The sequence below is a fragment of the Eptesicus fuscus genome, chromosome 12 (assembly GCF_027574615.1).
Source record: "Eptesicus fuscus isolate TK198812 chromosome 12, DD_ASM_mEF_20220401, whole genome shotgun sequence".
Taxonomy (NCBI): domain Eukaryota; kingdom Metazoa; phylum Chordata; class Mammalia; order Chiroptera; family Vespertilionidae; genus Eptesicus; species Eptesicus fuscus.
The window spans coordinates 32,308,253-32,335,155 of NC_072484.1; the positions used below are offsets into that span (position 1 = coordinate 32,308,253).

Here is a 26,903-nt window from a genome sequence, read left to right on the forward strand (position 1 = left end):
ACTGAAACATTGATTGCTAGACATGTTTAGAAATACTTAATAGAAGGTCTGAGGCATGGTTATGCATTTTTGAAGGACATAGAAGGAAGGTTTGAAGGCTAATTTGAAATTGTGAAGGTTTTTGTGAAGGTTGTGCATGTGATGAGATGGAGAAGAGAAAGAAAGATAAAAAGAAAGAAAGAAGTTACTCTGAGCAAGAAAGTGAGGCTTCAGTCTCCAAGCCTGGCAGGACAAGGTTGCTGGATACTTCTTAAGCTAAACCAGAATATTCAGTGTCTAACCTCTTATCCAACCATCCAGGTCCCTGGCTTCCACTACTCCTTTCCGTCCCTTTCCCTCCCACTTTCACTGCAACACAATCTCAACCACTCATCTGTCACCCCTTATTGGTAGCGCCATGGTGACTACTCTCTCAGCTTGGAGTGTGGAACTAGAAAAAGGAATCTCATACCCTTTAGTCCACCTCTTCTCACTACACCTTTCAGCTTGTCTCCATGATAGGGATTTTTCTTCCTCTGTGAGGAAAACACATATATCTGTCTCCCCATCAGCTGGACAGGAACCTGTACTTTCATCTATCTCTCACCCAATGTAGATGCAGCCCCAATAATCAGTCTTTACCTGTCCCATAACCCATCATATCTGACACAAAAGGGCAGTCCAGATCATCCCTCTCCTCATAACCCTCAGCATCACAGAAGGAGTTGGAACTGCCACAGGGAGCTTAACCACTACTCTACCTACTTTGAAACCCTGTCTCAGGACCTACAAGAAACATGTGAATGCCCAGCAAGGGGCAAAACTGGGAAAGCAAGAACCTCACCCCCAGGGTAACCTATTCTCCCCTTTCATAGTGAGGTAACTGAGACCCCTACTCTTTTCCCCCCTAAAAATAACATCTAGGTCTCAGTTGTATTTCAGCTCCAGGCCCAGAAAAGCGGCAAAACCAGACAAGTGACGCTGTGGCAGCCTCAGGACAAGCTTTTACCTCCCAAGTGACTTAACAAGACTTCGCTCTCAAGACTTCACCAACCAGTCTCTTGGGGAAATTATGCTGCTGCACTCCTCGTCCAGCCTCCCATCATTAGGCCAAATGGTGTCTATTCCTTTAATTTTGCTCTTTAGCCCCCTTTCTCATGCACTGTTTTCTAGTCTTTTGCAGAACAGAATGCAAGCGTTCGCCAACCAGAAGGTGGGAGAGATCCATCTGGCACTGAATTCAGAACCTGACACCAGAATCCTTGAGACCCCGGGTAGACGCCCCTAACGACGCCCCCTCTCAGCAGGAAGTAGCTATGGAAGACGGACCTTCATCCCCTGACCCTGCCCGGTCTCTCAATATTTTTTAATATTAGCAAAAGCCTGGAATGATAGATCCTCCCTTCCCCCAACTGATGGACAGAGTATGACGTAAACTCCACCTGCAGCCGGACATTCCTGAACACCTTATATGGACTGTACATTGAACCACCAATCAGCACCTGCCATATACCCTAAGCCCCCGATTCCTAATTCCCTAGGCCCCTAACCATGTACCTTACATGAAACCACCAATCAGCATGTGCTGAGTGCCCTAAGCCCCGTCCCCTCTTTTCCTCCCCTTAAAAGGCACTCTCACCCCGGCACGCTCTCTCTCTCTCTCTCTCTCCCTCTGGAAGGCGGCCGGCAGGGTGATCGCCAATAAAGCCTGTGTCCTGGTATCCCATGGCTCCGGCCCTCTGTTTCATCTTTCAAAGACAAACTACAAACTGAGAGCCTATATTTGTAACATGTGTAGACAAAAGATTAGTATTCAGAATACATAAAGAATTCCTACAAATCCTTAAGAAAATCAAAATCAAAAGAAAACAGAGTAATGACTTGAACAGGTATTTTACGAAAGAGGAAACATGAATGGTCAATAGGTGTAAGAAAAGATTCTCAATCCCACTTGTACTCTTGAGAAATGCAAAACCAAAACAACAAGATACCATCTCACATCCACCAGCTCTATAAAAAATTTAAAGTGTGACCATATCAAGTATTAAAGATATAAAGCAATGAAAACTCATGTGCTGCTGGTGGCAGCATATATTCTTAAAAACACATAGAAAAACAATAAAAAGAAAAAAAGAAAAACAATCAAGCATTACCTTCCATCACGCAATGTGTGACTCCTGGGTATATACCTTACAGCAATGACTCTCAAAGTGTGGTCACAGGACCTGCAACAGCATCACCTGGGAACTCTCTATAAATGCAAACTCTCAGGGCCTCATCCCAGACATACAGAATCTAACACCATGGGGGGTGGAGCCCAGCAAAGTGTGGTTTAACATGCCCTCTGGGTAATTCTAATGGGTAGCTAAAGTCTTTGAAACCACTGCCCTGGAGAAACTCTTAAACATGTGCATGTGCAGGAGACACCAGCAAAATGTTCAAAACCACATTGTTTGAAGTAGCGAAAACAGGGGAAGGACCCAAATAACCACTGACAGTAGAATGGATACACAACTTGAGACACATCATACAAAGGGATATGAAAATGAACGAACTACAGGTGTACACAAAGCATCAATGGATCTCACAATGTTGAATGAAAAAAGCAAACTGAAATGTATACACGAAGTATAATACTTAATGAAGTTTAAAAGCATGCAGAATGAATATATGGATGTAGCAAAACTATTTTTTTAAATTTATTTTTTAAATTTATTTCAGAGAGGAAGGGAGAGATAGAGATAGAAACATCAATGATGAGAGAGAATCACTGATCGGCTGCCTCCTGAAAGCCCCTACTGGGGATTGAGCCCACAACCCGGGCATGTGTCCTTAACTGGAATCGAATGGAGGACCGTGCAGTCTGCAGGCCTAGCTCTATCCACTGAGCCAAACCAGCTAAAGCGCAAAACTATTTTTTGAAAAAGGCAAAGAAATGATAAACACGAATCTCAGGAGAATAGGTAGGGGTGGCTGTGTTTGGAGAGGGACACACAGGGGGCTCTAAGGTATTCATAAATGTTTGATGTTTTTTAAACTGGGTATTGAATTTACAGGTGATCCTTTTCCTATTTTTGAAACTTTACATATGCATTAGATATTCCCTATGGTATATATGATAAATTTTTTTTAAGTGTGCTAGAACAGTGCAATACTCAGGAGCTAGAAATGCAACCACAAACTCTGGCTACCTGTATGGTGTCCAAAGGGTTAAGCTTGTTCCTCTGCCTGTGGGTGGGAGGGCAGGCGGCAGCTGGGGCACAGTGGGAGTCCCTGGCTCCAGCTGGCTTCAGCCAGGATCCGCCAGGATCAAGCACCACGCCCAGGAACTGGCACCTGGGGGAGGGGGGGAGGGAAGGAGGCTATAGACAGGTGGCACCTGAAGCCCTCGGTGACCTGATACATATGAGGGACTGGGCCCAGTCAGATGGATGATGGCCTCCTCCTGTCGGAACCCCTCCATCTGGTAAGGAAGTGTCCTAGTGGCAGCTTGGAGCTGGTGAGAAGGGGAAGAGGGTCTGGGACTCCGGGTGGGGGTGGGGAAGGAACTGGGTGGGCTGGGCTCAGATACCAAGGGAGGCTGCTGGGATTAGCACCTGCTGAGAATGAGATTAGGTTTCCTGGGAAGAGCTCATCTATTTAATGTCCCCCAAAAGCTGTCTCCCTGTGGCTTTTCTCTGCTGGACAGATGGTGTCTGAGCTGCATCTTGGAGGGTGGGATCCTTGAGGGAGTGGTTGAGGTGGGGGTGGGACTTGCTGCCTGCTTGGTCATGGGATTCCCTGTTTTCCACAATAATGATCAGAGCTAACTCTTTTTTACTATATGCTTGGCACTACATCCTAAGTCCTTCACACAAATTATCCCCATTTAGTTTTCAGCACCCAACTCCTATAGTCTAGACAGTAGATTTACATTTGAGTAAACTGAGGCTTGATAAAGTTAAAATCTTACACAAAGTCAAACAGACCTGAATGCAGACAGTCGACTTCACAGCCCTCTCAGGAAACCATGACTGGCCATAACATCTTCCCCTTCTCATTAAATGGCAGCAAGTTCCTTCCAGTTGTTCAAGCCAAAAATCTGGACTCCTCTCTTTTTTTCTATCTCACACCCCTTATGCAATCATCAGCAAATCCAGTTGGCCTGACCTTCAAATTATATCGAAGTTCTGATCACTGCTCACTACTTCTACCACACCTCCACCCTCATACAAACCATCACAGGCCCAGCTTCTTGTCTCTTGGCTCCGCCCTTGCTTGCATAGTGAAAACAGGGACTTTGGTTTGTTCACACTGTATGCCCAACCTATAGCTCAGTGCCTAACACATGGCAGGCATTCAATAAATATTTGTTAATGAACAAATGAATGAATGACCAACATCTCTCTCAGGAAATGACTCAGATTCAAAGGGGAAGAAGATCTGTCTTGGCTTTCACAGCCCTCATGACCTTCGGTAGCTGCAAGGCAGTGTAGTCAATGTCCTTTACTATTATGAACTGTCCTGGGTGTATACATATGCCATCACCACTGAGTCATCCACTTGTGCTTGCATACATGCGCGCACGCACACACACGCACACACGCGCGCACACACACGGACATGGAGCTGGAACAGGGCTGCTTCTGAGAAGAAATGAGCCCAGGGCACTAATTTTTAGGGAACTGTCCTCCGCCTGTCCCTGCATTGTATTCACTTTGGTTTTATTCTCATGAATAAAGAGTCACTGGAGGGTTCTGAACTGAAGAATGACAGGCTCTGACTTCTATTTTAGAAGGATCACTGGTTGCTATGTGAATTTGAAGGGGGCAAGGACTGGGCCAGTTCCCTGACAAATAAGAAACAGCAATGGTACATACTGAGGACTTTACTCAGCAGTTTCCATTGTCAATATTGCACCTCAATAACTCCCTCAACAGTCCTGTGAGGTGGGTTCTAGCAATAGCCACACTTTACAGAGAAGAAAACCTGTGAGGCTCTGAGCAGTAAAGTCATTTATCAAAGATTACACAGCAGAATGTCAGCATCCAAAGTCTGTCCTCTTCACACTCCAGCCAGCATCCATCCATGGCCCATCTAGGCTCCAAAACCCAGGTCCAAGTTCACCTTTTCCAGGAAGCCTTCCCCAACCTTCCCCAATGGGCTGTCCCCTCTTTTGAGAACCTATCTACAGGGCCACCATTCACTGTGTCCCGTGGGTGCTGGGCACACTGCTGAATGCTTTATATAATGTGTAATATTCCAATAACCTAAGGAGCCACATACCCTGATAATATCCATTCTTCACATGAACAGTGGAGCTGAGAGAAGCAAAATCACAGAGAAAATAAGCTGTCTGCTGTCCTACTCACCTGGCACTGAGCCATCTTTTTATTACTTTCTTTTGATTTTCTTTTTTAATGTATTTCACTTCTTAAAAAAACCTATTTTTATTGATTTCAGAGAGGAAGGGAGAGGGAGAGAGAGATAGAAACATCAATGATAAGAATCATTGACCAGCTGCCTCCTGCACGCCCCCAACTGGGGATTGAGCCCACAATCTGAGCATGTGCCCTTGACCAAAATCGAACCTGGGACCCTTCAGTCCGCAGTCCGACGCTCTATCCACAGAGCCAAACCAACTAGGGCGTATTTCACTTTTTTTTTTCTTCTTTTCTTTTTAGTCATTGGGTCAACGGGGATATTCACTAGATCATAGTGTGGTGGCTGCTCTGCTCTGAAATCTTTTTGTCCTCCTGACCAGACTTTAAATGCCTTAACAGCAAAGTCCACAAATAACATTTTGTTTGCCCATTCTACAGTGTTGGCCCTGAGCCTTGAACTTAAGGCAAATGAGATCAGAAGGATCAGGAGTTCTCGCTGAGGTGGAGGAGAGGGATGGGGGCCCTCCTGTGAACCCACCAATTCCTCAAGTCTTAAGGACAGCTTTCTCCAGGAAAATGCACCTTCTAGCTCTTTAAGAGCAGAAGCACTGTTCCAACCAAGACCCTGTGGAGAGGTGAAATACCCGCACCCCAGCCTTGTTCCAAAGCGATGTGCAGAGTGGGAAGGAAGGGGCAATGACTTTCAGTTCCCGTTAATGTGTCTAGAAGCAGCAGCTGATTCAGCTAGATGATGTCACCTTCCCAAACCTCCTGACCAGCAGCTGAGATGGTAAAAGCAGGAAACGGGGATACTCAGCTGGCTAAGTCCAAACATGCCTCTGGCAAAGGCCAACAGTAATCCCAGGCTCTGGAGTATCCTCCTGCAGACAAGCAAAAAGCCCTCAGTTGGGAGGACTGTAGGTGTCCTTTAAGACTCACATTCCAAAATGTGTTCCCAACTCTCCTTTTGCTAAGTAGCTTTCTGCCCGTCCTGAGCTAACAATGCTTCATTTATTCCGAGGGCGGAGCTGTGGAAAAAGCCTAGGTTTGGAGCCAGACCAATTGGGGTCTGAATCCAAATTCCACCATGGACCCTGGGCATGGAACTTCATCTCTCTGAACCTGTTTCCTCATTGGAAAAGAAACTGGGGCCAACAAACATCTTACCATATAGACCATGTGGGAGAATTAAATGAGAAAATTCATATAGAGTGCCTGACATGGGATATGTCAGGTACTCTAGATGAAATGATAGTCACCATTATTCCCTTTGGATCTCTGTGAGGGAGGTGTGCAAGATCATCTTCATCCGTAACACAAAGGGACACAAAGGCCCAGACCGGGCCCACGAGCATCAGTTGAGTATCTGTGTGGGTCCAAAGCTCAGATGAGCCAAGTTCAGTCTTGCCTTGCTTTTCTGTTTGTAAAATCTTTGCTTCAAATCTTCCCAGGCTGGCTCTTTCTCATTAATCTACTCTCAGGTCAAATGTCATCTCCTCAGAGAGGCGTTCCTTGACCTCCCTGTATAAAGTTGCTTCCCTAGACACTCCATCACTGTTTCATTTTCTTTACATCATTTAACCTTCTATCTGAAACCGTCTTATTTGTTTGTTTCTCAGGCTAGCTGTCTCCCCCAGTAATATAAGAGTTCTATGAAAGTAGTGTCCTTAACTGTCTTATTCTTTACAACAACCCTGACACTTAGCACAGGACCTGGCATGTAGTATATTCAATCAGCAGTTGGGAATCCATGTACATGGAGGGCCAACTTAAGCTATACATGGATTTTCTACTGCAAGGAGGTCAGAGCCCTAATCCCCTGCATTGTTCAAGGATCAACTGTAGCTGGTGCTCAATAAACATCTGCTAAATCACCAAATGAATGCACATGGGATGGCCAAAGGCTAAACTGACAATGGCCCCCATACTTACTCCTCTGCTCACTGTCAGTTCAAGGTCCTGGCTCCCATTTCAGGTGCTGGCACTGCTATCTGGGAACCAGTGGACCGACAGGTGGCCAGGATGGGCATCCATACCTGGCAATGACTCATCTATTGGGATACCAGGACTCCCAAGGAAGGCCTTGGAATCTTTCCCTGGCATTCGAGGCTCCCACAAATCTGCTCCAGCTGACTTTTCTGGTTTTATTATCTAATAAGAGAGACCCTTCCACCCATGCCTCATATTGACCTGCCACTGCTTATGGGTTTCTTTTTGAGAGTCCATCCCAGCCTGCACATCTTAGCTCTTGCAGACCTCCCCTCCCCCAGCTTGCGGGGAGCACCGGCCCCTCTTAACCCTGTCTCTGTGATTAAGTCCCAGCACAAATCTCACCTCTTCTATTAAATACTTCTCTTATTTGGCATTTAGCATTTATTGTTACCTTTCACAAAATCTCTTTTTATGTGTATTATCTTTTCTAATTCAATTGGAAGTGTCTTGAGCGCAGAACTGGATCTTCAATAGTGATCTCTCCGTTAATAAATCTTCAGGGGAAAAGGCCCTCTTGAAAAAAGTTGGCTGGGTTCAGAGAGGTTTGGAGAGAGGGCCAGGCGCCTCCCTGCTGGACTGGCCCCTCCCTTTGGTAGACAAGGAGGAAGAGGAGATCATACTGTCTCAGTCCAGGAGCCCAGCTGATGAGGCAGTAAGGGAGCCAACAAATCTGGCACTATCACATGCAGCCTGGGACAATCCCCAGGTCATGTGTGTGACTGGGTTTTTGAGAAACCATCATTTTCAAGAATCTGGGCATAATTTAGTTATCAATCATAAAGAATAGTAGAAAGACTTTGCTCAGTTCAAAGGGATTTGTGTGGTATCCATTTTTGTAAACTAATCTTAGTTCTGGTTCCTGTCCCCTTACCATACTCTCCTTTCACTTGACTCTCCCTAGATATTTTATCCTTTCGGTTCTATACTTTGGTTTATTCTATCATTCTGGAACTTTTCTAAGTTGCCTCCAACTCTTTGTAAACAGAGTGAGGTTCCAATAAAAAATAACAGTTGGTCCAGTTTTCTTTAAAATGTTACAATGGTGTACAAAAAATTATTTTCCAAATGACTCTATAACAATTAAAGACAAATGACAAAAATAATACATGTAAAGCATTCAGTATAGTGCTTGGCATTCAAATATAAGGTAAAAAAAACACTGTCAATTCTTATTAGCATCTCTTCTCTGGGCCTCAATTTTCTCATGTGTAAATGAAAACAATGTCTTAGGTTTGTTCATTTGTTCATTCATTCATTTCAAAATCATTCACTGAATGTTTACTATCTGCAAGGAACAGTTCTAGGCATTAAAGATGAAATGATGAACAAACTAAAGTCGTTAATATCATGGAGTGTATATCCTATTAGAAGAGACAAACAAAAACCAATTAAACAAAAAGAAAATTTTAGACATAGTTAGTGCTATGACAAAAATACAAGAAGGTTAAAGACTAGAGAGTGATTTAGAAGTGCAGCTACTTCAGACCAAAGGCCAAAGAGAACCTCTTAGAGGAAGTGACCTGTGAGCTAAGTCAACTAAAAGAACCAACAAGGCAAACACCAAGGGCAGAGCATTCCTGGCAGAGGAACAGCAACTACAAAGTCCCTCAGGCAGGGACAAGTGTGCCAGGAACCAGAAACTGCAGGAGATCCCCGAGGCTTGAGGGCAGAAATGGCAGGGTAGAGGGCTAGAGGATGAAGAGGCTGCCAGTATCAGATCATGCAGGCCTGAGAGGCTTTGGTAAGAACTCTGGGTTTTATTCCAAGTGGGTGGAGGATAGTAAGCAAGTTGTGATAAGTTCTGAACTTGGTTTTTAAAAGATCACTTTGGCTGCAGTATTGGAGTAGAAGTGATTTTTAAAGATTCTTTCCCCACTCCAAACTTCTTTTTCTCTGTCAATCTACACTCCCTGGAACTGGGTGCCAGAGCAAGAAAGATGATGCAGCCTCTTCACGAGAGGGAGCCAAGGAGTAGTTTCTGCTCTGGGCAGGATTAGGGAATGTGAGTCACCTCGTTCTGCAAGTGATGGAGGGAGTGGCCCAATCAGGGAGGGGTGGGAATCCCAGTTTGGAAAACATCCCTAAGCCACCTGTATTGTCTCTGCCTCCAGTGTGGAAGTTTCTGCCAATGACACAGTGCTCTGGAATGCCCTCCCTTCCCCTCCACAAACACACCCAATCTTCCGGTTACAGAGACAGAGTTGTACTTTGCATTCCTCCCAGGATTTAGCTCAAATCTAGCCTATAGGAAATGGTCGATAAAGAGCTACTGATTGATTAATGAAGAGAGGGAACATTCTCAGCCATTAAGCAAATATTAATGAGTACTATGCGTACTATGTTAGTCTCTGGGGATGCAAGCTGATTAAGATGGGTTTATTGACTTCACTGAGCTCAGAATTCAGCAGACAGACCAAAAACCACAGGCAGTGACAATGCTGGATACCAGAGTAACAGCAACAACATCTACAAGGCCCTCCTTATCCTGAGGTAGAATATGTGGGCGTTGGAGCCCAGACTGCCTGGGTTCAAATCACAACTTTTTTTTTAAATTATAAATTTGTTGTTTATTTACCTCCCTCTTTTCTATTTTAGGTTGGTTATCTTTTTCTCCCAAATCACAACTTCACCATTTACTAGCTGTGCATCTTTGGATAACTTCCTTACCCCTCACTATTCTCCTCTGTAAAATGATAATAATAGGAGTACCTACCTCAATGGTACTATTTTGAGAATTCAATGAATTAACACATATGAAACACTTACGTGTAAGTGCTCAATAAACACTAGCTATTATTAAAATTACTATAACATCTGCGCTAAGCTTGACATATATGATCTTACTTCATCCTTACAAAAACCCTATGAGACAGGTATTATTACCTCCATTTTTTCAGATAGGGGAACTGAGGCTCAGAAAGGGACAGGGATGTGCCATAATCAAACAGCTGCTACATGATGGAGCCTAGATTCAAACTCAGCTCTGACTTCAGAGCCCATAATTCCAATAATGAAATGATCCCATTCTCTTAAAAAAGTCTCCAGCATGGTACAGGGGCCCCCATAAAGGGAGATGTGGTTATTACTCCATTACTCCTGAAGATCTTCCAATAGTAGGTGCTGTGAAGCCCAGAGGAAAGGCCTCTTTTACCCTGACAGTCTGAGAAGAGTTCAAACGTAGTAAGCATACTGACCTGGGTGCCAACCACAGGCTTTGCCGGGAGTTCCATGGCTGCCCGTCACTGAGATTTGGAGTACTAATTTGGAACCACAACCAAGTAAATCAGACTAGAAACTGCCCCCAGGTGCCAGACAGCTGCATGGATAGGCAGGTTGTTTCCTCAGGGCTGACTTCTTGTCTGGCCCTACATATCTCTCAGTTTCATTACTTAGCCACCAGCCTCATACCTGCACCTGCTGCTTGACCTAGTCCCAGGAGACCCCAAGTCTTAGACTTGGGCCCCCTCCCTGGACCCTACCCCAAAGAGCCTTTTCTGAGTGATTCCCTGGGGACTTCCTTGATATAGTAACCCATAGGGTTCCATATGAATGTGGGTACTTTGAGCAAAGAGAAAATCTTCTCCCTGAGTAGCAAACTGAGAGCAGGTAGAACAAGGGGTGGGTGTTCCTGTTCTGAATCAGAGGTAAGCGCAGGGTGAGGCCCGCTGTGCCTCCGGTTTATGTTCAAGCAGCACTGATCCTGGCCAGGTCAGCCTCTCACTCAGCGGTATGCCCTAGATGGATAAGAACATCCAGGGGTTAGAAATCAATGCTCATTTCTACTTACCATTTGAGTCACACTCAGAAGCCTGGCCTTGCCTGGTAATCTGCCCACAGAAGGCAACTGATGGCTGAATCAATGAATGACCAAACTTCATAGTGGGAGGAGAGGAAAGACCCAACATTTGTAAGCTTTTACTCTACATCAGGCACTGTGCACACACCATTCATCGCTATGAATGTTGGTTCACTCAGTCACTAAACACTTAGCCACCAAGTGCTAGGCTTACTGATAGCTGATAACAGTAAGTGAGAGTTTCCATCCTCAGTAAGCTCAGAGCACCTTGCTTAGTCTTTCTTCCAACAATCCTGTGAAATAAATATTATTTCCCATTCATAGATGTCCAGGCTTAGAGAAGTAAAGTTACTTGTCCAAACTCATGAAGCCAGATAAGTGAGAGAGCTAGGATATTACTTCCACTCAAAAAATGCTTGTTGGCCCTCGCCGGTTTGGCTCCGTGGATAGAGCATTGGCCTGCAGACCAAAGGGTCCTGGGTTTGATTCCAGTCAAGGGCATGTACCTCAGTTGCAGGCTCCTCCCAGCCCGGGCCCTGGTCAGGGTATGTACAGGAAGCAACCAATTGATTGTTTCTCTCATATCAATATTTCTCTCTGTCTTTCCCTCTCTCTTCCACTCTCTCAAAAAATCAATGGAAAAATATCCTTGGGTGAGGGTTAAAAAAAAAAAAAGGCTTGTTGGTTGAATGAATGAATGAATGAATGACAGAGCTATGGCTATGATCTCAGTCAAGGAGCAGCAGTAAGACCAAACATTTATAGTTCTCAAAGTGCTTTTTCATCTATCATCTCCTTGGGCTTCACAGCTCACTCATAAGGGAGGCAAGTCGGGTGTTATCTTTCTTCAACAGATGAGGCAACAGGCAGAGCTGGGGCAAGAGCCTTAGGGCCACACAGTAAACAAGGACTGGGGCCATCCTGGAAAAACTCCAGAGTCCCCAAAACACCTTGTTTAATCAAACACATGCCAAGCACCTACTGTGTGCTAAGCATGCTCCTACACACTTTAAATACTCAATCCACTCAGTCAACAAATATGATTGAGCACTTGCTATATTCCAGGTTCTGTGGCAGGATCTAGAGATATAGCAGTGGATAAAGCAGAGGAAGAGTTCCCTGTTTATTGAAGGTACTTGGCAAAGATAAAAGGAAATATGCTGCCCCATTGCCAAATGGCTACTCTGCAACATTGGCCAAACGCTACAGTGTACAAAACATGACTTGGGGACCTTGTGGAGAAGGTTGAGTCTGTCCTGAGCTTCAGGAATCTTAAGATCTCCAAGCTCTTAGTTCAAAAGATAATCCACATACTTTATCAGCCTAAAAGTTTGCTTTTTTAAAAAAATTATTTACTTATTTGAATCAGAGAGAGAGGGGGGGAAATTGGTTTGTTGTTCCACATATTTATGCACTCATTGGTTGATTTTTGCATTTGCCCTGACTGGGGATTTAACCCACAACCTTATGGTATCTGGTTGATACTCTAATCAGCTGAGCCTACCTGGCCAGTTTGCTCTTAAAAAGTAGCTCTAATAGCAATGACAGCAACTTGATCAACTGTGAAGGCAATATGATAAAAAACAGTAATAGTAGGGCCATACTGAGTAGTAATTATTATATGCCAGCCTACATCTTAACAGTGATGGCTTTCTCCCAGGGAGACAATGGAGAGGTAGGCATCAGGAATACCAGGAGCAGCTGCTGCCTGGAGGGCTGGTGCCTCCAGATCCCCCAACCGATTCTTCCTCACTCCACTGAGACGAGAAGGTAAGGTGGAAATTGTTAGGTATGCTCAAGCTATCCCTAGGGCAATAGGAGTGTCACCCATTCTGCTGAACGCCCAGGGAAGAAGTTTGTGACCTCTAGTTGCCATCTACCAAGCTCTGAGGGAGACAGAAGGGAGGCTGTTGCAGAATAGTCTTTCCTCCCTGGGATGGGGTGGGGGAGCATACTAGGGAAGAAGCCTGATTGGTTCTTTACTCTCTTGGGCAAGAAGCCTATACATGTGATATGGTGCATGTCCTTCACATGGAACCCCTTTGGGGGAATGTCAGGGCACCTTTTGGACTCAAGTAGCCTCAGAAAGGAGAGACTGGCACAACCCTGAACTGCAAGCTAAGCTAACAATTTCTAAGCATTGTAACTAGGTCATCAGGTTCCTGAAGAAGCCAGCTGTGGCTGGGGGTTGGGGAGGGAAATTTTTCGGCCTACCAAGATCCCTACTTCCCTTCAGGCCCCACCCTCCCCGAAATCTGCACCTGCTCCCAAGTGGACCCCTCCCCCCAGCTGGGCCCAGCTGTCAACGGCTCCCAATGCCCCGCCCCAGACTTCCACAGGCCAAAACCCCAGAAGGGGGGAGGTTGCTGTTGGGCAGGAGGCATCTTATTGCCACCTGAACTCTTCAGAAGGGAGCCATGGGAAGGAGTGGCCTCTCTTGGGGGCTATTTCTTGCTCTATTAGGACAACAAGAAAGCTGGCCCCCTTTGGGCCGCCCAGGGTACCTTCCTGGCATTGTTGCCACAGGTGGCAAGAGACAGGTGATGTTTACCCGGCTGAGACCAGAATTGCCAAAAGGCTTCAATCAAGCTTTTGAATCTGCACCTGGCCCAGAGCCCCAAAATAACAACCAGGGCAGCCTACCTGATCTGCAGGTCGCAGGTGCTTCTGTCTGCTGAGCCCCGGCTGGCAAGGGATTCTCTTTCCCAGGGGTTACTGGAGACCTAGTTGCATCCCTCTGGTGATGGGCCTCTCCCCACTGGACACACCTCTACCATCAACCATCCCCATCCCTCTTCCCAGAGGCCTCCATCAGTCACTGCTCCCTTTTTCATGACCAGGTGTACTGACAATCTACACCCTTTTCAGCCAGTCTGTCTCCTCACGGTCTCCCAAATGCTTCATACACAATCCACATTCCAGATCTGTCTGGGTGGTTCTTACCTATTGAGCCCACCCTTGCCACATTTCTTTTTTAAAATGTATTTTATTGATTTTTTACAGAGAGGAAGGGAGAGGGATAGAGAGTTAGAAACATCGATCAGCTGCCTCCTGCACACCTCCTACTGGGGATGTGCCCGCAACCAAGGTACATGCCCTTGACCGGAATCGAACCTGGGACCTTTCAGTTCACAGGCCGACGCTCTATCCACTGAGCCAAACCGGTTTCGGCGCCACATTCTTTTCACCTAATGAAAGTCTTCATAGCCCATCTTCTTAACAGATAATAATGATGCCTTACATTGCTGAGTTTACTATACTATATGTCAGGCACTGTGCTAGGTGGGCTACAGAGTCACTCACTCACTCATTCAACAAATACGTGTTGAGTGTCTCCTATATGTCAAGCACTCTGCTAATTGCTGGGGATGAGGGTAAAAATGAGACAAAGCCCCTACACTCAGGGAGTTCAGGTTTTACTGGAGGCAATAGACAGCAGACATGTAAACATGGGTAGCCTCTGAAGAGGTGATGTTTGAGTTGAGTCCTAAATGATAAGAACACAGCCTTAATTAGAGCTAGGGGAGGAGCAATCTAGGCAGAAGAACACAGCAGCCTATGAGAAAGAGATTATTGCTATTATCTTCATCTTATAGATGAGGAAACTGAGGACTCAGTGTGAATTACACAAAGCCACACTGCTGAGAAAACTAGTATTCAAGTCCCTAGTGACCTTTCCCCTTTCTGACATTCCACAACTGGCACAGAAGAGGGTCTGGGTTGGTGATGCAGTTGGCGAGGGAGAGGGTGCACACTGATGATGCAGACTGAGGGTGGAGGCCTCTAGGCCGAGTCATCAGCTGAGTAGCTTATGGTGGAAACGGGTTGGTTTGGCAGGGGTCCAGGGCACCTGTAGGACGCAGCCAGTGGGTCTGTCCTCTTCTGCTTTGGAGTCCACACCACAGATTTGGCACAGTTTGCCTGGAACCATTCATCGAGTGTTTTGGGTCTACTACTACTGCTCCAAATGAGTTTGCTTCCTTAGAGACAGAGACAGAGACATTTTTTGTAGCCTAACCTGCATCTAATAACAACAACCCTTCATGTTCATTGAGACCTGGCTGAGTCCTTGCCCAACCCCAGGCTCTGTGCCAAATATTCAAAATGAAATAAGCCAGTCTGGGCCTGCAAAAAAGCTTTGACGCAGTGGCTTTAGCACCAGATATATCTCAGTACAAGATGTACAAGGTGTGTTACTGTGGACACATTACAGAGCCTCTTGAAGCTCTGGATTCTCCATCTTCACATTAGAACAGTTGTGAGGATCAAACAAGATGATTATGTCAAGGGCATAAACATAGCACCTGGCACAGAGCCAGCAGTCAACATAGACTGTTATTATTACTAAAAAACACTTTTGTGTTTCACTTTCTGGCTTAAGCCTCGCTTACTCTGGTAGGTTGGTATTACTAAGATTTATGAATGAAAACTTGAAGCTGATTTGCCTGGTGTTACGCCACCAGCAAGAAATCAAGCTAAGTTTCAAATCGGAGTTGAGTTTTATCTATGGGTGTGATGAAGGTGATCAATACACACTAACTAGAATAAACCTTGCCTGACATGTCCGGGAACTAAAATCGGTAATGTATACAGTGTGATGACAGAAGAACACCAGCCAGGCCCAAGGTGTGGGGCATAAAAACATACCATTGAGGCATGCTGCTCACTGCAGAATCCACAGTGTCCCTAGCATTCAGCACATGTAAAGCATTCATCAGTATTGGCTGATTTAACAAATGAAAAACTCTGAAGACATTTCTGAGCAATTAACTAGCCTTAGGGGAAGCAGGCAACATCGATAATACCTACCTGCCTTACAAATGAGAACTCGGATTCTAAATCTGGCTCTGCCATTTACTGTGGAACAAACCCGTGCCTTAGTTTCCTCCCTGAACTGGGACTGACCACCTAACCTACCTCACTGTAAAATGGTGTATACAAAGAAGTCTGGTAACTTATAAGGTATTATCATGCACATAAAAAGCAATTATCACCAAACAATAAGGCAGTAAAGTATGAAGTCAAACACCTGGAGTTTGAATCCCAGGTCCTCCTGGTACTAGCCTATGAGGCCCTGAACATGTCACTGTTCACTAAGCCTCAGTTTTCACAACCATAAAATGAAGATAACGCCACCTACCTTGTTGGCTTTTTAAGAATTAGAGATAATATAGGCTTTGGAGTAAGACAGAATTGGTTTCAAAGACAGACTCTGCCTCCTGCTAACTGAGTCCTTCCAAATCTGTCCTATGATAAGATTTTGAGATAATAACACAGAGATGTTGTTGGTAAAGGCCTGCCACACAGTGAGCCCCGGATAAATGTCAATGATCATCTTGACACTGGTACAGTGCGGGTAGGGGGCACAGTACAGTGTTTAAAAGTGGGAGCTTGGAGGCTATCCTCCCAGGCTTTGCCACTTACTAACTGTGCTACCTTGCATAAGCTGCTTAACCTGTCTGTACCTCAGTTTCCTCATTTGTAAATGGGGATAATAATAGCACCAACTGCAGGGTGTTGTCTTTCGAATGGAATAAATTAATACATGTAAAGCACTTGAACAATGCTTGGCATAGAGTAAGCACTTGATAAATGTTAGGTGCTATTAATAGTGATGTTAACAATAATATTAATCACCAAGCAGAATAAGGAGGAGAGACTTGGGCATAGACATCCCATGGAATACTTTGAGAAGTTCCCAGGAAGCGTTTCTGGGCAAGTTCTTAACCTCTGAGAGAAAAGCTTCTATGGAAAGGACCTGAGGCTGGAGGCTCCTGAGCAAAAAATCCCTGTCCCACTGACCAGGAGGCCAGCCTCTGGGGAGGCAAGTCAGGCTCCTTGGAAGGGACACTGTGTTCCCAGCCGCCTGACTCAGGGGAACAAAGGCACGTGTGTGTGGCCAGGGAGGAGGGAGGGCAATGTTTCCCTTTCAAGAGCAGAACAAAGGATCTGAGGCATAGTTGAGTGTGTTCCAATCCCCTCCCAAGCTATATCCCCCAGCCTCAGATGATTGTCCAACAAGGTTTTCAACCTAGCTTCCTGAAAGGTGCTGGGGAGCGGGGTGGAGTGGGGCAGGGGAGGGGGGCAGGCTCCACTTCACTCTACCCTCTGTCATCAATCTCCAAGAGGCAAGATTTATATGTGACAAACCTCTAAGATCTCTCTTAGGAGTCTCCATCATGTGCGGGGGTTGGGGGGGAGGGGGGCACCTGGGGGAACTCAGGGTTAATGGATGACATGAGCCACTGCAAGTGACAGGCTAAATGTCCCTCTAGGGGAAGTCCAAGATTGGAACTGCTACTGAGTGAAGGAGCCAAGGAGAGAACCCAGGAGTTCTGACCAATCCCCCAGTGTGGGGCTGGGAGAAAGGTCTGATAGTACTAAGTAGAAATGCATTTTCTAAATCTTTAAAGAATGATCAGAGGCTGGAGAGAGAAGCTGGGTGAAGGGTGAAGGGGAGGAAGCAAAGAAAGTAACTGACAAGAGGAAAGGGAGGGACACATCCAAAAAAAGTAGTTTGTGGAGGGGGGGAGCCTTTAGGGACATTACTTTCCAGTTTCCATACTCTCGCCAGCAGGAATCTGGCTGCTGGGTTGGGACAGGAAGCAGTCCATGGAAGTCATGGCAATGGCATTTCCTGAAGAGCAAGAGAAAAACCTCTAGTTCCGAGGGGAGCTCTGGAGTCTGCCCAAAAAGCCGTGTAGCTTAGAGCTAGCTGTAAGGCTCCAGCTTGCCCTGAGAGTCTCATCAGGGATGAAACCAAGTAGCAACGGTTCCAAAGGTAGTTTCTTTCCACAAAAAAAATTATTTGCAAAAATCAATATGTAGTAAATGGGAAGCCAGATGATGTGACTGAGGAAGCCCTAGGATGCAGCTGCTGTTTGCCGCTGGCTGATCCTAACAGTCACTACTCTGACAGCCTTAAGACTTGAACTAACTCACTGCATCTTCAGAAAAAGGCACTATTATAGCCATTTACAAGTTAAAAGACTTGCTCAAGGTCACGTAGCAAGTAAGTGGTCAAGTCCTGATTTGAAAGGCCCAACCCTGCATCTTCCTCCTGATGTAACTTCCGGGCAAGCTGCATCATCTTTCTCAGCCAGATTTCCCTCTGGCTCACCACCCTGGGTGGCCATGAACATCAAAAAGACAAGGTGGATATGAAAGTGCTAAGCAGTAAAGTGCTACATAAATCTGGAGTATTATTAGTGTGGGGTCAGTGATAAATTTCCCTACATTGATACTGAGATTAGTTAATTTTTGCAGTTAAAGCACTGCAGCTTCTAACAGAAAAGAGCCATCCTAAAACATAACTAACGTGAAATATAATACCGGAGGAATCTGCCACAGGCCTAAGGCCAGTGAGAACCAGGATTCCTAGACTATCTACTTCAACCCTCCATCTTACAGATGAGGATAAAAATGAGACAAAGCCCCTACACTTGGGGCTGAAGTGACTTGGCCAAGGTGAGATAGGGAGTTGGAGCAGATTGAGAGCACAATTGGGATCCTGACTCTAGACCAGGGCTTGTACTACATGGCACAGGAACCCTATGGTGCTCCTGTTCTGACAGGAACACTGGTAAGGCATGTCTGCCCTGAGGGTCACTATTGCATCCAAAAAAAGGAGGCTGGATACTGAAGATTCTGACATGAGTTCTGTGGCAAAGAACCAAGTATTGACTAGGACACGCAACATGTGCTAGGATCTATGCATCTTAGGCACACCTCATTAGGTCTTTTGAGGCAGGTATTATTTGTCCCAAGGATCAAGAAATTCAAGGAGCTAGCACAAGGTCACACAGCTAGGTGTGGGTGCATCCAGACATGTGACAGTTATTCAGACAGAAATATTGTAGCAATGGAGGAGGATGATTCAGGATACCACAATTGGAGAGAATGATCCCTGAAGAACATCTAACTCCTTTAGTCCTCATTCTGTGATCTCTAAGTGGTTGAAAAATGTGGACCCATCAATACGCTATGTGTAAGCCTGGTCTTATATTTTAGTCCCTTTTCACCACTTCCACCTCTACCTCCTGATCCAAGCCACTATTTTTTTTCACCTGACAGGTGCACCAGCCTCTTCACTGGGCTCCCAGTGGCCACCCTTGAAGAATTCAGATCATTTCACCGCTGCTCCAAACCTCCTGGCCTCTCTCATTTAACCAAAACTAAGTCCTCATCAAAGCCTGTAATGTCCCATGTGATCTGACCTCTGACTACCTCTCCCCCCTCAATCTCAACCACTCTCCACTGTTACCTCTTACCACCGTCCCTCTGTTTCTTCTCTAGCTGCATTGACCTTCTTGCTTAACCTTGAACGTGCCAAACATACACACTCCTGAGCCCATTTTCTCTCCTTAGAACACTCTTTATGCAGGTACCCACATCGTCCACTACTTCATCTTCTTCAGGTCTTGGCTCAAATACTAACTTTTGGTGATGCCTTCCCTGACCACTCTTAAAATTGCAGCCCCACCTCCCTTGCTAGGTATGCCCTATGCCTCAACCTGTTTTATTTTCTTCCTAGCACTTACTAACACCTAATATATGATACACACACACACACACACACACACACACACACACACATATATGTAATTACATGTTTATTATCTGTCTCTCCCCACTTGAATATGAGCTCCACAAGGACAGAAAATTTGTTTTATTTAATGCTGTACCTCTGGTACCTAGGACAGCCTGGCATACAGTAGGAGTTTGATAAATACTGTTTGAATCGATGAATAAATGATCAGGTAAAGGGCAGTTTCCATTACTATTATTCTGGTTTAATATATATCTGTTTCTTCAGAAATTTAGTGGGCATCTCTTTCAGCCTAAGACCTCTGTGCAATGCTGAGGAAATAAGTATGGAAAACCAAGTATTGACTAGGACACTCAAGAAGCTTCTAAACCTAATAGAGATATGGTACGTTTTAGAAATGTCTTCTTTACACTAATTTAAATTCTACCACTGTTATTTTCCTCTCATTAATGCAAGTTCTGCTGGGTACTACACTGATTTAAAAAAAGGCTTAGCCCCTCTTCCTTCAGATATTTGAAACTGGTGATCATATTCTCCTGGGTCTTCTCTTCCCCAGGCTAAACAAAAAGACCCAGTGGGATTGTGCGACTCAAGTCTGCCAACTGAGAATGGGGAAGGCAGACTGCGGCTGGAGGAACAGAAAAAAAGCAGATCCAGGAGCAGAGTGACTTCTTCAAAGGAAAGAGATGGAGTCCTTAGGGAAGACCCCATGGAATTAGGTTGGAGGTTGGGGCTAGGGACAAGACCCTGCTAATTAATGTAGTAGGAGATTATGTTGCTGTAGAAGAGCAGCTCACCGGGAATTACTCCTAAACTAACCATGCTAAACCCAAAAAACCCCCAAACCACAGTTACTGAAAGAAAGCCATAAAGAAAGGCTGAGGGGCTGGGAAAGCCAAGGCTGCTGGGCACAGAAGAGGACACTCAAGCCCACTGGCCTCAGGACAGGACCTGTTTGGGAAGAGACAGCTAACAACTGCTTCTTCCTGTAGCCCAAACAAATCAGGCGACGGGGTGACGGCCCCCACAAAAGTCGAGAAAACCCTCTGGGTTCCGTTGGGGCTCCCTGAAAAAATACCTGGGTATTTTTATACCAGAGGTTATACCTTTTTAATTTCCATAGGGCTAGTGGGGAAATTTGTGCTAGGAAGTCTAGAAAACCCTGTGATGGTGACAGAGTTTTAACAGCAACCTCAAATGTACATCCAGAAGAACTGGGTGCTTTGAGGGGGAGCCCCTGAAACACTTCTATCTCACTTTGGGACCTGAATGAGATTACTAAAAATTTCCACGTTTGGGGTTTCTAATGGGGTTTCCCCAAAACCACAGAGCTGCAACAGCTGCTGAGATCTGCAAAGGTCGCTGAGGTGTCTGAGCAGACATCTATACAGAAGAAGCCAGACCAGGCAAGAAGAAACATACAGAAAGTAGACGACCACAGAGCCATGCAGACGGGAAAAGACCAAATTATGTATTCTCCCCCACACACTTCACTGCTCTCAACAATAGTGTTTCCATCTAGCTATGGGGTTTCCCAGGGACAACAATCCCAAAATGTCTTAGCCCACCAGGGTCCTCACACCATAACTGTCCACATTCCCACTGGAAAGCCCCAGAAACACTCTGTCCCTCTAGGGAAGGTCACATTACATATACCATTTTGGGTGAACATCTCAGAGGCTGACTTTGTTTCCTCAGAAATTCTGGGGGCAAAGTTCAGTCTTCTGAGGCAGGTAGAGTATTCAGTCTTCTGAGGCAGGTAGTCTATTCCAAAGGGGTGCTCCCACCCTACAATTAAGGCCCAGGAAGGCCCTTTGTTCTAGATCCTTTACTAGAGTCAAGCTATGGTCGGTGGCTATCATTATTCCATTTTACAGGGAGAGATGGGTGAACAAGAGACAAACAGGTTCCGCATCTTGCAAGGTGACCCTAAGCAAGCAAGCAGTGGTGTGGCTATGAGTCTGGAATTCCAGTCCTTGGAGCATCCCCCACAATTAAGTAGACATTCCCGGAGCAGGCCCTTCTTCCCACATGCACAATTCTTATCTATTTGTAGGGCCTGAGAGGGTCTTAACAATGAACAAATTAACAGGAAGCCCACTCTGACTGGGCAAACTCCTGATACCCACTTGAGTTTACCAGTGCAAGAATCTGAGTCTACATACTTGCCTTTGGGAACCTGCTACTGCCAATAAAGGCACTGTTCTTCCCGCAGCTCCCTAAACAATGCCAAGATCACAGAGCAGAGTGAGCACCTCCACAGGCATGTTTTACTCAGCCCAACAGCATCTGGCTTTCTGTGCTAGTCACTTTATTATTCCTTGGAGAACCTGATATGGATGGAAAGAGTTTTAGACTTTGGAATCAGGCCAACCTATGTGTAACTTCTCATTCAGTCACTTAACTGGCTGTGGGACACCTGGGGCCAGTCACTTAGCTTCACAGGTAAACTGGGAATAAACCTACCTACCTTAAAGGTTATTGTGTGGAATATATAAAATAGCATGTCATTTCCATGAGGAAAGGTACCATGTCTGGCTTATGGCCAGCATCTAAAACAGTGTATGTTTCATAGTAGATGCTCAATAAATTATAGCTGCATAAGTAAAAGACCTAAGACAATGCCTTGAACATAAGATATACTCCATAAAGGCTCATTTCCTTTCCTTTTTCTGTAGGGATGTTAAATTTAGAGAATACCCAAGGATAAAACAACCCATAACTCCTATTCTCATGGATCCCCCCCAGCCACATCCTCCTGGAAGGTTACGAGATGCCACTGTAGCAGCCAGTCGGTGCAGCTCAAACCAAATGGTACCTGAGAGGAAAGTGGGCAGGTACCTTCTACCCAAAACATCCTGAGTCACTCTAGCCAGTTTGGCTCAGTGGATAGAGCATCAACCTACGAACTGAAGGGTCCTGGGTTCGATTCCGGTCAAGGGCACATGCCTGAGTTGTGGGCTCAATTCCCAGGAGGCAGCTGATCAATGATTCTTTATCATCATTGAGGTTTCTATCTCTCTTTCCCTCTCCCTTCCTCTCTAAAATCAATAAAATTAAAAAAAAAAAAAAGATCCCGAGTCAATACCTTATGGCCTCAGGGAAAATGCATGCCCAGAAATAGTTCTGACATAACTGGCTCGTCTGCACACATCCCCTCTGTTCACCAAGAGGAAGAAGTATATGGTATGTTGTCCAACGGGCTCTGATAATTCTTGAGCAGTGAGAGAAAATGGAATTTCAATCCAGTGGCTGTCTAATGAACTTGCCCAGTGCTGCTGTGTCTAAAACCTCTTTTCACATGCAACACTGAGGACTGGCATCTCTGGCCCAGATAGCCCTCTGCAGAGGCTGGCTGGTAGACCAGGCAACTCTCCCAGATTGCCTTTTGTTAATAGCTGGCAACAACCTACCTGTTATTAGGACCACTGGCCAAAGACAACAGTCATGCAAAGTAGGCCAAATGGCCCAAGTCTACCTAGAGATGCCTTAGAGGGTGTGTCTGAATGAAGCTTTGGAATCCTGTCCCTCCTGTAATCAGCTGAACAAATATTTGCCCCCAAAGAGAATCAAAGCAGGAGGGAATGAGAGGTCATTGAACAAACCAACAGGAACTATTTAATCATTTATCCCCCCAGGCAGTTCATTTACAGAATGGCTTTCAAGTCTGGTCAGCCTTAGCTCAAGAGAGCCCTCCTTTACCTCCCCCAAGTCCACCCAATCACCTGACCTCACTGACTTATCCCTTTGCCTTGTACAAGTGTCCAGTGGGAAGAGCTGATGAAGTTGCTAAGAAATGGGAAATAAGAGGGGGTGGGGTTCCAGAGCAAACTCAGAGGTCTCTGCTCATTCGTAAACTGAAGTGCCTGCCACGCCCTAGGCCCAGCCTATGGATAATTGCATTCTTGACATTCCTGAGTCCATGGTGCATGGCCCCTTCCATCTTAGTCTCTTCAATAGATGACTTATTTTGCACAGCCTGCTCAATTTTAGGGGTATTCTGAAGGGTCAGAATACCTCTCATAAGCCTTCACCTCCCCTAGGCAGGGAGATAGCAAGAAAATATGACTGAGGTCACTGTAGAATAGCAAAAATTGCCTACAATGACCACTGATACAGAATCTCTCACCACTGTCTCATCCTGACTTGGTGACAAGCAAAAGAATTCTCTCTCCTGGGAAAGCAATGAGGCATGCCTCCTGGTCCCAACTACTACAGCAAACATGTTGGCGTCAGTCACTGTGCTCATGTTAGCTCCAAGATTACAATACCCTGCAAGGCAAGGCGGGCTTGCCACATTTTTTTAGTGGGAGAAACTGAAGCTCAAGGTAAACTGATCTGTCCATTGTCTCATAGCTAGTTAAGTGACAGTGCTGGGGCTCACACCCATGTCAGTTTGATTCTGAAGTCAGTCACTGAATCTTGAAGTCCCATAAGCCCCACAGACTCAGTTCTTGCTTTGCCAGCAAACAGTGCTCGGTGAAGAGGCCCCAGGGCCCTGGCCGGAAAGCAATAGGCAGAACAGCTGGAGCTCCCCAACCGACCTAGGTAGTGAAGTACAAAGTTCAGGCTTAATGTGTGACACAGCAAGAGCTCAGGAAACAGGCCAACCATGTAGAAAGTTGCACACTTTAGAGCAAAGGAACACAGGGGTGCAGCACAAACACAACTGGCCACTGCCCTAAAATCAGGCAATCCTCAGCCATCCAAGCCAATGGGAACTCTGCCTGGCCTTGCCTTTTTCTGAGAGAATATCAGGTATGCAAACTTTAAAATAAAAGAAATTTGATGTGGGGGAGGGAAGCCCAGAACAGACTGACATCCCTGAGGGAGGTAAGAATGGAGGGGCTTACGGGTCACTGATACTCACTATCTTCTCTAGGCCTTAAACTCATCACCCCTTTGGGTGGTGAGCCATTATGTCAGGGTGAGGGGAACACTGGACTAACTTCCCACTCTCAAATGAATAGGCTATGATTTCCTCCACCGAGAAACTGGAACACAGGTATGAAAGAGTGGGGTCATGAGGGTGACCAGGATGAAAAATGCCTGGTCCTTCAAGAACTAGGTCATCTGTTTTTTAGAACTGATAACCTTTTGCAGTACAGAGGCCAGTTCATGTCTCCTTAACAACATGTCCAGTAACCATCCAGCACAACAGGAAGAGATATGGGGAAAGGCTGATGAGATCTCTCTGAGCAGAGGCCAAGGAAAAGGGACATACAAGGGGCGTGGTCCTTACCCAGCCTCCGTTCTCCTGGATCCAAGGCTCTAGGTGGTCATTCAGGTAAGTGGCCATCCAAGTTGCAATCCGACTCACCAATACCTGCATCTCCTTGTCCACACTTTCCACGCACAGTGCCCCACCGAACGAGAAAAAGGCCACAATGCGACCCCAGTTCACCCCATCCCGGAAGAGTTCATTCACTACTTGCTCAAAGCTCTGATATGCTGTCCCTGGGGTGATGTGGAGCTGGGATGTCAGGTCACTGAACGCCCGCCGGTACCTCAGTTCAAACTCATCGCCCGCCTCCCTCAGCGCTTGCTTCACCGCTGCCATGGGAATCACCTCCCGGGCATCCAAGCTACTGCTGTGGCCAGTGGCTCCATTCACCGCAGGGCTGTCCACCAGGTGCCAGGATGGGTTGCCATTGATGGCACTGGGGGTCTCCACCTCTGCTTCAGTCCCTTCTGGGGCCTCAGTTCTGTTCTCTTCCACATCACTGAACTGACTCCAGCTGTATCCTTTCTGGGACAGCTTGTAGGAGAGAAAGTCAACCACCAGTTCCCGGTTGCTCTGAGACATTTTTATAACAGGGATGGGCTCCACCAGTCCATTGTCCAAAACACCTGCTCACTCACTGAGTCTGGTCTCTAGTTAGTGGTTGCCTTCTGAGATCCAAAGCCAAGATAAGGTTCTGAAGGGAGAGAAAGAGCTTCAGGGGAAAAAAAAAATAAATTAATATGCAAGCCATTTAACCTACAACATCGCATTCCACCTCCAGATACCAGAACTGGTTTCTTTGTGGTTCTTGGGAAGGTCTGAGACTAGCTTCTCGAAGACTTCAAGTCAAATTGAAAGCACCAGTAGTCTCTGAACCATCACACCGGCCTTTTTTTTTCCCCCCCACCCCGGCCACCTCCTTTTCCCCGAAGCTGTCGGCCCCCCATCCCCACCCCCCGCTCCACCTACATTCAAATACGTCTCAGGCAAAGGCAGGCAGGTGCAGTCCCCGGACGATCTTTTGTACCATAGGTCCGGAGAGGAGGTGGCTGCCCGGATGCCGGTAACGCAACCGGCCTCACGGGCGGCTGGCAAAAACCCAGCTGCGGCCGGAGGGATCCTGCGACCCTGCCGGCTGCGTGTCCAGAGGGCGACACAGGAATTACGAAGCTCAGGAACCGGCCGCCTCGCTTGCTTCCTCCTCCATCGCCCAGAATGAGGGCGGCCTCCTGCCACCGGCAGTCCAGCCCCCTCGCTCGAGCACGCTCCTTCGCTCTCTGCCTCCTACCGGGAGCCAGGAGAATTCTCCCAAAGGTGGCCGGTGTAGGCTGCAGGGGTTTTTGTTGTTGTTGTTTCTATTTAAGTACCGACCCCGGGTGAGGCTTCCGAAACCCCGAGAGGACTTCTCAATGGGGCTCAAGGTTTCGATGAGGGGCAGAGGAAAGGGAAAACTGCCTCGCATCTGAGGTCTGACTTCGGAAACGCCATCCCCGGGCCTTTCCGGGAGGCTGAAGGCCGGGGACCCCCCAGAAACGCCGCTGGTATTCTCTGAATTCCCCAAAGGCCCTGGACGCGGCGGCGGCGGTGGCGGTAGGGGATTGCCGGGTCCTCCATTTCCCGCACGGACACAATGGCCGCCGGCGCCCCGCACAAAGACCGGGTGAGGGTGAGGGTGAGGCGCCGGGCCTCTCCGGTCAGGGAGAAGGGCCGAGGCCTGCTCGAAGACCCTACAGCGGAGACCACGTTTTCCCGGAGCCCGGCTCCCGGCGGCTTCCTGGCGCCCCCGGGAGGGCTTGGGGGCTGGGGGCTGCACCTCTCCGGAGCCGAGGTGGGTGGGCTGCGGCCTCGCGGCTCCTCCCGCGCCCGGGGCCGGGTACCCGCGGGGCCACCGCCCAGTTGCTAGGCAACCGCTCTCCCTCAGGGGCGCCCCCTAGACCTTTCTGGGAGAAGGGGTCTCGTCCCCGGCGGCCCGCCCCTATAACCAATCAGAGAGCCCAGTCG

At 46.7% G+C, this 26,903-nt stretch overlaps 1 protein-coding gene across 2 annotated transcripts in view; it reads right to left on the reverse strand.

Moving 5' to 3' along the window:
* The window catches only part of BCL2L1 (BCL2 like 1), a 50,401-nt gene that overhangs the window by 23,244 nt on the left and 254 nt on the right, over positions 1–26,903 (reverse strand). The window contains exons 1-2 of one of the 2 annotated variants that reach the window (XM_008140968.3): positions 25,872–26,733; positions 24,921–25,614 (exon numbers count right to left, since the gene is read on the reverse strand). In XM_008140968.3, the coding sequence (XP_008139190.1) occupies positions 24,921–25,484 (564 nt within the window). In that variant the 5' untranslated portion in view covers positions 25,485–25,614; positions 25,872–26,733. Of the gene's footprint in view, positions 1–24,920; positions 25,615–25,871; positions 26,734–26,903 lie in introns of those variants that run through there. The other variant, XM_028144635.2, reaches the window with a different exon arrangement.